This window comes from Emydura macquarii, unplaced genomic scaffold (genome assembly GCF_026122565.2).
Source record: "Emydura macquarii macquarii isolate MOO-44397 ecotype Brisbane River unplaced genomic scaffold, CSIRO-AGI_Emac_v2 contig_1644, whole genome shotgun sequence".
In the NCBI taxonomy this organism is placed as follows: domain Eukaryota; kingdom Metazoa; phylum Chordata; order Testudines; family Chelidae; genus Emydura; species Emydura macquarii.
In genome coordinates this window covers 12,284,061-12,296,783 of record NW_027131781.1, presented here as the reverse complement: position 1 = coordinate 12,296,783, position 12,723 = coordinate 12,284,061, and the positions used below count along the sequence as shown (strand labels likewise).

Sequence of the window (12,723 nt, the reverse complement as noted above, 5' to 3'; positions counted from 1 at the left end):
ATGATAATGAGAGCCACAGAAGATTCCAAGATAGAGTGGGAGCAGGAAGCCCTTTAAATATTTCATATTTCACATATATGCAACCAGTTCAAATGACAGTTACGGATTAAAAACATGAGACATTTAATATTAAATATACATGCATACTAACCAAGAAGAAATGTACAAAAAGTGAAGAAAGGTGGCTGGAGGGGGCGGGGGAGAGGAAGGGACAGACACTGTCCCATTCATACATATTGAATAATACCTGGGAAACACTGATGCACGACATTAAAGGGTTTAGTAAAGTCTGTCAACTTCATAGTTAAATATGCAGTAGTTAGAAACTGGGTTTTTTTGAGTTTCTGAGTCCACTCTGCAGGAAGAAACGTGGCAGCAAGATTCATAGGATGTGTCCTATACACAGAAGTTACACCTATCCATTTGTGGATGTACATGCATATATTTCACACTTCAGAGTACCACAACAGAGATAGCTAAATACCATAGTAATATTCTTCTACGACTCCCAGCCAAAGCAATATCTCTTTGGAACCAATGCATTGGCTTTCACAGACATACCTAGAGGAACTATCTTCAAACACATGGCAACATAAATTCAGGGCTGCCCAAGCTTATGTCTCCTGAAGAAAATCCATTGTGTTCATTTACTTGTGGCGTGAGAACAACCTTCTCTCCCTTCAATACCAGCTTGCACTTAACCTTCTCCTGAAAATACTGGGTCAGATTCTCCTCTCACAACAAATTCATACCAGTGTAACTCCACAGAATTGAGGGAATTACACCGAATTTATATCAGCGTTAGGGAGACTAGAATAATACCTATGATGTCCTGTTCTACAAACATTGCTTGGAAAACAGATAGGGTGTTTGCAGCTGATCAAGAGACTTGTCATGATAGCATAACCTGCACTGAGTTGGATTAACAGCATTATCTATAATTTTCTCTTTTTCTATCAGAACTAGGTGATAAATTCACTGCAAATTCATTACAGATTGTGGCAATTTTTTTAACAATAATTATTTGTGATTTATTTTTCCATTAGCCAGCCAGTGGCTTTTCCAAGTATTTAAACGGCTGTATTCTAAAACTAATTAATAAAAATAAGTAATGAAAGGGTGATATTGAAGGGAGATCTTAACAAGCCTGTTTTTAGAGAGAATTTAATATATTTTGGATTTCTTATTTTGTATCTGCACAAACTCTGTTTTTATAATACACCCAAGTATTCATTTAACAGCAGTAACACAGGAAGGATATTTATTATGCACCAACGTAAAAACGAATAAAACTACTCCTATAAATGCTCTGTACACCATAAAAAGCCAAGGCAGCAGCATTTGAGAGAAGATCGCTGGATGATCACAGAGACTGGCGATCCAGACATACTCAAAACAAAGGGCGTCCATTTAAACTTCTTTACCAGAGCCCCTCTTCAGCCTCATCAAAACGCAGCCCAAAGTTTACACTCGACGGTGACTGAGTATTGAAGCACTAGACAAAGTAGTAAGACTGGTCACATAAAATCAGTCTTAGCTCTACCGTCTATCAAAATCTCTAGTCTAGGTTATGCCAGAGACTATCGTGGATACAGAATCATTATCTATCACTAAAACTAATTCCCCCCCAGTCTTTAGGCTTCTGTAAGAGGGATGCTAGCAACAAGAAGGCAGACTGATTGCTACAAAAAGTTCAAAGCCCTTCTTACCCTCTGTATTCACACTGCTCATAGCTTGTTGAGCCTGAGCTGCCAAAGGCTTGCATCTTGATTTGCTAGTATGGAAGCAGAGATAATATGGCAACATTTAGGTGGCAGCAGGAAACCTGCAGCATTCTCGATGGACAGTCACTTTGCAGACTTTTGGGAAAAGGTCAGCAGGAAGTCAGGTATTTTTACATGCACTGGATTGAACCTGCTGAAGACAATGAATTGGATCAAGGAAGCACCGCTACAACATTTAAAAAGAATATCCCCCAGGTTTTTATTTATCTGTTTGTTTTAGAGCTGTACACACAGGACAAGAGTGTGGATATGGCAGACTTGCAGACAGCTGGCTACGAAAGAGGACTCAGTTAGGCAGGCACCAGTGAGGATGTGCAAACATTGAACTGTTAGATTTTTTTTTCAGAGCACATGTGTGCAGTGGCTTCCAAAATATCGGAGCCAACTTACTGCAGACATTTAATTTAAAATCCAAAGTAACTTAATACAGAAACCTCTGTGCTGAGTAAAAGGAAGAGAAGACATAAGACAGTCTGCTAGACAAAAGGGGCTGTTAAGTTACGTTTTGTATCATGTGGGAACAATTAGTGACTACCAGCTCTTATTTCCTTCAACTAAACACAGAGATCTTTCATTTTAAAGATCCACAAGGGCGTTCTCCTCCCTTTTCCTTTGCTCATCAATGTGTCTCAGTGGAGCTTGCAGACATCCTTACAGAAAATACTGTACTCAGTAATGTTCCACTTCATTAGCTTGGTTCCTTCTTCTCAGATAACTTTTTAAACAGTGTTACTTTCCTCTTCTGCTGCAGCTTATGTCTTTTCACACAATCGTAAGACCTTCCCAGAGTGCCTGCACTTAATATTGGGTTCAAAGTCAGTGCTTACGCAATAGATGATTAGGTCCATCTTCATCTCTCATTCATATCTAACCATCTCGCCAGGGAGTGCATCAGTGTGAGACCAGAAAGTGGGCCCTAGTGCTTCCAATCCAAGAAAAGAGTTATGTTAAGTGTCATTAAGATCAGCAGTTGTCATAACAAATGCCATCAAAGCAGGATTGCTGGCAAGATTCATGCACGTTAACGGTGCTAGGTTGAATTGCAACAGAGCTCTGAAAGCTGCACATCACTGACCATATAGTGAGAAAGCAGTAAATGCTCCTGCTTAACCATACCTTAAATTCCCAAAGAACCTACCGATGAATACTAATGACTAAGATATGACAGTTGAGGACACTGTAAGATATTTTAATAGAGAAAGGTCTCATTTCCATTCTGTTCTCAAAATGTTCCCCTGCACTTCACAGATTATGTTGACATCCGGAAGACTTTTACTATTTAAAAGGTTTACAATTTTCAACTTTTTTTTGGCAGTGTGATAAATTTAATTGAAGCATCTCTGAAGACGAGGGAACCAGATGATTTTAGCTTTGATTTCTCTGAAAATCTCTAGTGATTTGGTTTTCTTCTGTATTATTTAACAGTCTTAAATTTGCAAGTAGAGTTTCCAGCGCTCTCTTTTTATTTCATTTTTTTAAAATCTCCCATTTTTTCAGTTCTCCCTTACAACTCAGAGCAGGATACTACTGCACAAAGACATTATGTCGCTAAAGAAAAAAAAAGTGTTACTAACCTATTCATTTAAACTCAGCTGGTATATTATTAAATACTTAGGAAACCTAAGTATTAGGAAAAAGATTTGAAATGTCTAACAAAGAACAAATATAGATGAACAAAAGTTTCTTGAGAATTTTTCTTATTTTAAGAAAGATACTATTTTACTTCAAAATTTTTCTCATTTTATTAATATTCAGAAATTGTGCACTGCGAGTTTTAAGTTAAACAAATGCAAACCTTAGCCTGGTACTCACATACATGGAAATAACATAGGGGTCATTATTTCATCTGGAGAACTTACACAAATAACTGGAATTAAATGTTAACTGAATTAAAATTCTGATAGAATAGTCATGGACACCACTTGTAAATTCCTGCACTAGAAACTGAGGAAAAGGCCCAATTATGGATTCCTCTTCCCCCTCCCCTACCTTATGTTTTCAAGACCCTCCAAAACCAGTAACAAAACTATCATCTTATAGGACATGCATGAAGGGGAATGCAAGAATGGAATTTTCAGGACTGTTTCACAGACACACAATAGCTGTTGCTTTGTGGGTTTCTCAAACCAAGGCAGTAGAGATCTTGCCTTTCAATTAAATATCCTGCCTGTCAATATAATAGCAGCAATATCCACCTCTTTTATAACTTGCACAATTTTTGCCCTAAATTATCTTCAAGCTAGTCTCATCTCCCCACACTTTGCCAACCAAGAAACTCCTGGGCCCAGAAGGACAAGGGTTTGACCCCACCTCGGAAGAACATAAAAGCCATTCTATAAATTATCCAGAATGGACTATGGGCCAAATCCTTCAATGACTTGCACACATCCTTATCTTTACACACCGTGAGCATCCCTTTGAAAATGCTCAGTATGTGTGAAGAAGCATGTGCATAAATCCTTGCCAGATCAGAGCCTGGACGCTTATAGCACAGTGGGGGTGAACAACACTGGTATCCAAAAAAGTCCTGTGGGACATATTAATAAGTAAGTGAAACAAAAGGGACAGGGCTCAAGAGCGAACAGGGAAGAGGCTCCTATAACCACAGGACCTTCCTAACTGCTAGATGTTGTTGCCATGTAGTCAAAGAACACGAGGGAATTCTCAGGCTGCAGCATTTCCTTTGGCAATCTTCCATATGGAAAGGTGGATAAATGTCCCAAGAATATGTTTTAACTTTTGACACAGTGAGGTCCCATCCCCATTAGCAGAATTAGAGTTCCTTTAGCAACAATCTTTAATACAGATTTTTTCTTTGGTCTGATTTTGTTTTTCCCATTTTGGCAATGGTTCTGCATGGGAATCATTACACAACTAAAGCTGGGACCGGATTGCTGTTGAAAATCATGCAAGTGTAGATGTGCATGAACTGCCAGGAAGTCATATGCTATCCTTATATTTTCCCCTCTTTCCAAATTCCAGGTACCTGAAACCTACAGGCAATCTGAAAATGCTCTAATAATCTGAAGAAACCTGAGGGATCTCTCGCTTCTCTCTTGAGAAACAAACTATGTTCAAAACAAATGAAACCTACAGCATATTAAACATATCCTCTCCTCCCTAAAACACAAATAGCAAACCCCCAAAAGCTGACCTTAGTTCAACATTCTACCTTTAATTCTTAGCCTACTTGAAACTGAAACATTCCACAACATAATTTAGAAAAGAAGAAAGAAGCAGAGGGAAAACTCCTAAACTATTTGACTCATCCAGCTTATAAAACTCTGAAGGCGGAATTTAAGTTTAAGATAGACAGACAGACAGACAAGAAAGGAGCCAATCCCTGTGGTATCTGAGTGCTATATCTAGGCTGGATTTACATCGATAAAATTGTGTCACCCAAACACAATGATGATGGGTACAGAATAAGAAACTAGACAGGACATTTACCAATACTTTGAGGCTCCTTGAGTCTAAGGCTGGTGAGTTTGGCTCCTGGACTAATTTAGAGACAGCTAAGCGCATCCCTAACTTGCACCTACTTGCCTAGAACTATAATAAGCCATTCAGACAGGTGGAGATATAAGTATCATAGAGGCACTCTGACTGCCCCCCTTCTCCCAGATCTCCTATACAGGTGTCCAGGAGGGAGAACTGTCCACTCTATGCCACCTAGGACTTCCTATATAGTGACAGAATCCCCTTGTAACCAGTTAAACCAGCTTTTTTATCTTTGTGCTGCTACAGCGGCAGAACAGGCCATATATATAACAGGGGAAGAGGTTTTGGTCCCAAATTTCAAATCATAGGAATTTTTTTTAGTTACTCCCACAAAAAGGTCAGATTTTTTTTTTTTTTTTTTTAAAACAGAGGAGAAAAATTATTTGTATCCGCTCTCCTCCAACATGGCTATGAGTATTGGGTCAAACTTTCCAAAAAACAGCTTCAGGCAGTCTAAACATGGAAAAAATTCAGCCCCAAAGGCGACTCCTTTAGAAAGTTATGAGCATGTAAAAATAACCAGTGAGAACTGAAATTATTTTGCAACAAGTGGCTGCAACCAGTGCAAACCCAACATCATTTATATACTGTAAATAAAACAGCATTAGTTCTTCTTTAAAATGGCATTAGTTCTCCTTTGTTCAGAACTTATCCCAATGGCCGTCCCGTCAGCTGTTTTTACTTCCGATGTCACTGAGATCACCTACCTGAAAAAAACAGGGTTAAGGCCACATCCACCCATTACTGCCTGTATAGACTCAAGAGTCCTTTGAGAATCAAACCAATGAGCCAACGTGAAAGCTGCTTGCTCTCTTATTATCTAGCTCACCAGGATTTCAAAGGCAGACTTATTACTGAAGGGTATTTTTGTTTGTTTGAATTTATCTATTGATATCTGACCTTCCTTTGGACACTTGTGTCCCACCCAAAACAAAATAATGACTTGGGAGAGTCCTCCTCCCTTCTAAAAAAATTTAATGTTGGAACAGTTCTTCTCCCTGCTTATGGGTCTGGATCTAGCTCTCATCGAATTCAACAGAAGATTTGCCATCGACTTTGCCTGCGGTTCATTGGGCTCCTACCTCTCTAAAACTAATTCAGATTACTGGCTTTATTATAGATGACATCTTAAAATATGAGGCACTAAAAACAAGGTAAATTTTATTGCAATTCCCAGTTGCTAGTGTCTCTCTGTTCCATGAATTAGCATGGCATCCACACACACACACACACACACTGAATCACTGGCAGGAACAGTCGGTATCACCCAGAGATTTGGAAGTTGAATGGAAAAATATTACGGTGAACTAAAAAGAGCCATATTTTGTTATAAATTCTAAGTTTAATTGAACAAAAATTAAGTCAGGGAGCTGATGACTTCAGAAATACTAATACAGTATAATCATAGCAAATAACAGTTCAGTCTAGGCAGCCAAACACTGCTTCAAAAAGACTGTTTTTTATGTCAACAGCTGAATCTGTCAAGGGGTAACAATGCTTCCTGACTATTGCAGGGGACCGTGCAACACCACAGCTAATGCTATTTGTAAAATGTGTCTGCACATTTATTTTGTCTATGACTCAGAGGGGTGTCTAGAGATTGCATTGCAGGGGTGTCCAGTTTCTTCTAATCAGCATAATCAAAGACAGTATTAGAAAACACTTCACCAAATCCAACAGGGAAAGAAAACAGCAAAGTTTTTTGGGGTGTGGGATGAAACAGATTAAGTGGGAGTCAAAAGTAGTAATTCCATCTCTAGGTGAATGTGAGTTGGCAAGTGCCAGGCTGATCTTAGTGCAGGTGGGATGGGTCAGGGAATCGTATGGAAAAAAATATCATGGACAAAATAATTATACTGCTTATGATTCTGGATTGAAAAAAGATGTGTGGTTTTTCCACCTTCACCTCTGACATACAGAAAGGAAAAAGACTCTAGAAGCCATAAAGTGTAACTAACAAAAATTAGCCACGCAACCTTGCAGCAGGAGCCACCTACCCATACAGCGCCCCACCACCTCCAATTTCAAAAAGGTGACTCTCCTCCAAGAGTTAAGATATCTAAATCAGGCTGTGTTATGAAGTTACTTGGGCTGCCTTCCCATTTCCACCCGCTATGCCAGGAAACTGTGCAAGCTCCAAACAGAGCTGTTACAGTGACAGAACATTCCCAGACCGCCACCATACCGTTTGGTGGAGTACTTACTAATTTTAGATTGGAGGAGAGAGCCCTGGACAATTAGCCAAGAGGCATTTGAGGTTCTTGCTTCTACCCATTTTAAGACAAAACATTTAAACAAACAAAAACAACCCTTCTGCCCCTCCCCCAAAATAATAATTAAAAAAAAAAAAAAAAAAAACTTTATGCAGAGTTGACAGCCAGAGCCATATGGCATTGACAAAAACCTGCCATACCATTTTGGGCTGAATGCACAGTCTTCTTTCCAGGTGAAGTGAAGGGAACTGGGGTGGTGGGGGGGTGTATTTTTAGTTCAAATGCAACTTACCACAGGAAGCTCAACACATCTCCCTGGGAAGTTTGCAAAATATTTGCAGTACCACCGATAATTTTAATAGACGAGAAGTGACACCTAGCAGAGCACTTGAAAGAGATATATTTAACAGTATGTCTCTATCACCACTCAAAGTGTCTGTCAATAGCAATATCAAAATTACTTGATGTTATATAATTTTAATAAATACTCAGGATCTAAAAGCTGCAGTCACCTTCTGATAACTGCCTCCCACCTGCCCTCCCCCTCTCCCCCTCCCCCAAAAAGGAAGCACAAGATATCTTGCTGTCTGGGATCCATTTACAGCAGGGAGTAGATTAATGTAACCAGGATGAGTAGACAGCACTAATGAATAGGAAGTGTAAACAAATAATACTGTACCTTTAACAACACAACATCTACAGTCCTGTCCACCTTGGAAATATCACACAGGCTGTAACGCCTCTTGTGTCGTTCGTACATTTTGTCCAAAAAAAGGAAAACGGAGGCAAAACGTGAGGAACAGAGCCTACCATTAACTCCAGGATAAACTCGGCAAGGCGTACATTACAAATCTCTCACATATGTGCTCAGAGAAGTCCTTGCATCTCAGCGTTCTTTGAATCACATCAGCCTGTCCAATTCTCTTAACAGGAAAAAGAAAATCCCAGAGCTGTGACTATTTGATAAGTCTTCTTAGAACACAGGGTCACTTATGCAGATGACGTAGGAATTTATAGCAAACAAGACAGATATGTTTAGAGAGATTATTCTAAATATGAAAATTAAAAATAATATTAAGTGGTAAGGATGACACCAGCATTCCTGTCACGTTTGATAAAAAAATGTTTTCTAGCCAATTTCAATGGCAGAAAAGCACCAAAATTAAATTCTGGAAAGAAGAGAGAACAAAAGCCAGATGTATGTAACTACGTAACATACCAAGAGAAAGAAAAAAAAATACGTAGAGTTGACTCAAACACAACGTGTCTAATTCAAAGAAGGAAGGAGTCTGGCCATCAAATCCAAAGAAAATATTGTTGCTGATAGACTTTCTTTCACTGTTCAAAGATGTAAAAGAAAAAAAACAACAAAAAAGACACTTTCTTCCTTTCAAGTAAGTCCACTGTTAACCAAGCAAGAGGGTTTGGTCTTGAATAAGTTTAAATTTCTAATGACAGCCCAGGGGAAAAGGGGAAAAAATAAATTAAATGAAGCCACTCCCTCCTGATTTTAGCTGGAACGTCACTATTTGCCTTTTTAGTGCTGCACCAGCATTCTTTGAGCCTTGAAAACTTAATTGCAGTTGTGGGAACATGATTCATCTTTTTGGAGACAGAAAAGGGGGAGAACAACACGGTTTCTTTGTCACCCCAATTCTTTCAGCAGCCGCTCGAACTTGTTTAATCAAAAGAGCTTAAGAAGAATAAAATTGTTTATCTTAAAAGAAGGGACCGGGGGGAAGACAACCCTTCTCCCCACCCTTCCCTCAGGTGAATTAAAAGAGAGTTTCAGGCTTACAACTTCTCCAGAACAGAAATGGAAACTTGTGATTTAATGTGAGAAAAAAAGGAAACCAGCCATTTTCAGTGCTCACTCTGTCTGCAATGCACAGCGGGAGAAGCAAAAGGCTTGAGCAGCTTGTTATAATATTTACGAGATAAAAAAAAATACAATTCTCTCTCATTTGTTTTAATCAGAAAAGCAGTGTGTTTAAATAAAGTTTGTAAGTCTCTTTATTGCTGGTCTAGCCAGAGAGTCTCCCTTCCTCTCAATGGCTCATTCACATCAGCTGGGCTCTCAATTCACACTGCCACATGGTTTCCTGTTTTCAAACTGATTCAGCCTTCTCAGAGCCCCCTTCAGCTTCCACCCCACCCTGACCTCTCCTGGGATGAAATGTTTCCATACTTCCCTGGCTTTAGACGTTCTCTCACTCATTGCTTAAAAGGGAACAGAAACAGAGAAAGGAAGAAGAGTAAAAGAAAAAGGCTTTTTTCAGGATAGATTGCAAAATAAAGAAGAACTCATTGCTGCCACTAGAGAGGAAGATAGGAATTAAGGAAGCTTTTAAGTCTGTGTCACAAAGGAAAAAAATAAGAACTTTATGTAACAGCAATATCAAATCAACTTTCCGTTGCAGATATGGAAAGATGTTCTACATGAGGCCAAGGGAACTGGCCCATCCCCCAGGACAGGCATTCAATCAATTAATGAATGTAGTTGAGGATTTCTAAGGCTTTTGATACAGCCCCAGAGGAAATGACTTAGTGGTCTAAGCTCTCTTAGTTGTTCAAGGCTCTTTGTAACCGCAAGCTCAAATTCTGGCAGGGACTACTTAACCCTGCATCCTTCCAAAACAGATTTAAAAAGTGAGCTTCATACATGTCAATGCATAAGGATCTTTCAGAAGCAATCAGAGGTCCCATCTGCTCCGAGTGGACATGTGAGATCTCTCCACACTCTTCTGTAAGTGCAGGAGTCTGCTGTATCTCAAGTTCCTCTCTTCTGAATGTTGTCAAGTCTGCTGAGACACTTCCCTGGCTTCTGCCCAAGAGGTATCTGCCTTTTACTGGTGGGTAAATTGATTCTCAAAGGGCAAATAAGTTTGGAAAATACTTTGAGATGAAAGATAGTATAAAAATGTAAATTAATTTTTTGAGCTGTCTTACAAATGCCACCCCAATCTGGCTATCCCAAAACCATCAAATCAACCACTACAATCAGTACGCTCACCACACAAGCTGAGAAGACTGGCACTGTCATTCAACACTGCAGAGTGGCTCAGTAACCAGCTACCACTAGAAGATTGAAGTGTCTGATCTCCTTTGAAATCTCCAACCCTCATTTCTTGTTTCATCTTTCCACAGACTGGAGCAGTTCCATTCTCTCCCGTACAGCCTATAACATCACCTCCACAACTCACCCAACTGGACTAAGGAGGTTCCCATACCTGAATCATTCATGTAGCACCATCCACTGGCTCAGGAGATCAGTCTCAGAATCTTTTCTGTTAGTGAATGCAGCTTCTGCTTTCAGTATTAGGACAGACTTCAAATGTGACAATACAGTAATTGGGGACTTTCAGGAGTCAGTTTCATCCAGTGATGAATTCCCAGCACTCATGAAGTCATAAAGAAAAGAAAACAGAAATGTCTGTGACAGCTCTTCAGGTCCCGCCATATAAGGCAGGGATTTCCTCAAACTCAGATGCCCCCAGACAGCTGCTGTTTGGACAGGCTTGTAAACAAACTTCTGAATTTGTTTCAGATAAGGAAAGTTGTAATGAGCATTGTGACGTGATGATGTTCTAATGCAACATAGTTTTAAAACCATTATGGTCAACTAATACATTTGGCATTTTTAAAGATAGTTTTCGAGTGAAATTAGTGATTTTTTTAAAAAACTGAATTTCCTGGTGAAAGGTTTGTGAGCAACTGAGACACACAAATCTTCTCTCCCAATACAGAGCATGGCTGACCCATGCAGCAGCTGTACGAGCTCCTTCAGACTACCTCAGATAATGTCTCTCACCTTTGAGATGCTGGGCCCCCTCTTTTAATGATGAGAGAGAAGTTCAGTGATAATAGCTCACTCGGTCCTTGGCTTCCAAATGAGACACCTGAGGAGGCCAGTCAGCATTCATTATGGCAGTGGGTTCTGGGCAGAAATATAAGACAAACCTCTAAAGATGGCAGCTCCAACTGCAGTATAGGCCAGAAGTGGCCATTCACCCTTCCTAAAGGCTAGAAAGTGACTGTGACCTCTAGCCGGGGACAAAAACGAGAGGATATCCAGGCAAGTATTTTCTTAACCAGCAGGAAAAAAAGCACAGAAAGGATCAATATACATCTCTTCACCATCTGTGAAGTGAGGTGCCTATTGGAATTCCATTCAGGATTAACATGCTTTGATCTAGTAGGGTCTAGAACGCAGTGGTAGGGTCACCAGCTGAACCCTTAGAACTCCCCTCTGACACGCACAGTGAGGTGACCAACTCGTTTAAAGAGGTGTGTTTTTGTTTTGTTTTTTTATTGAAGCTCCCTAATTTGCTCCAAACATTTCCTTATGTTTATGCTCCTGGCCCCCGGACCTGGCTCCTGAGACTGACAAAGGCTACACTCATGCACTTCCCTAGGTTTTTTGCTCCCAGGTTCTGTTGTCAACAAACTTCCCATTGTAAAACAAATACAGACACAAAATTATCTGCCACATGCACTCCCACTTGGAAGACTCTCAGTCTCCTCCCATTTTAGGTGGGGCTTTTGCTGCATAGCCAAAGGCTGGAAATCTCATCTCCCAGACATCCCAATCCCTGTACATATACACACAGAAGGAAGATACAGGAAACAGGCTCCTGCTGAGTCAGAGAAAAGCAATGGCATCCTGGTATCTTTTATTTATTTATTTTTAACACATGCAGATAGTTCCTAGACAAACACAGAGTCACATACGTACTCCCATGCAACATACACTATATACATGCTCAGGAATACAATTACAAATGCACTGCACTATCAGCGGAAAAAATGCAGAGAAAACAAATAAGCTAGTAATTCTCTCTTTTTCTGCTCCCCTCCCTTTCGTGATAGTTACTCAAAATGGAGAACAGAGACAATCAGCAACGCCATCCATTGGCTACAGATGCAGCAATTCCGGGCACATTATTAAAAACATCTGGAAATGTTGAACAGTTTGAAACTAACCAATCATTTCATATCCAAACCAAAAACCAGTGCTGCAGATTTCAAGGGAAGAAAAAAAGATCTTGTTCAACTGCATCATATGATCTCTAACTCCGCCAGATAAAACCTCTCCCCCCCTCCCCCACGAGCTAACAGACCTCTTCATGACAAGGAAGTCATGGTTAGCCTGAAACAGACAGCATTATTGTTATCTGTTTCAATTACATTTGCCATATAATTATAAAACACTGAAAATGATGCAA

General features: G+C 39.8%; 1 protein-coding gene across 5 annotated transcripts in view; it reads right to left on the bottom strand.

Moving 5' to 3' along the window:
• AKAP13 (A-kinase anchoring protein 13) overlaps positions 1-12,723 on the bottom strand; it is a 297,054-nt gene that overhangs the window by 95,943 nt on the left and 188,388 nt on the right. Inside the window, exon 1 of one of the 5 annotated variants that reach the window (XM_067555649.1) lies at positions 8,178-8,533. The exons of the other annotated variants lie outside the window; for them this stretch is intronic. Within the exon in view, the coding sequence (XP_067411750.1) occupies positions 8,178-8,258 (81 nt within the window). The 5' untranslated portion in view covers positions 8,259-8,533. Of the gene's footprint in view, positions 1-8,177; positions 8,534-12,723 lie in introns of those variants that run through there. 5 annotated transcript variants of the gene reach the window in all.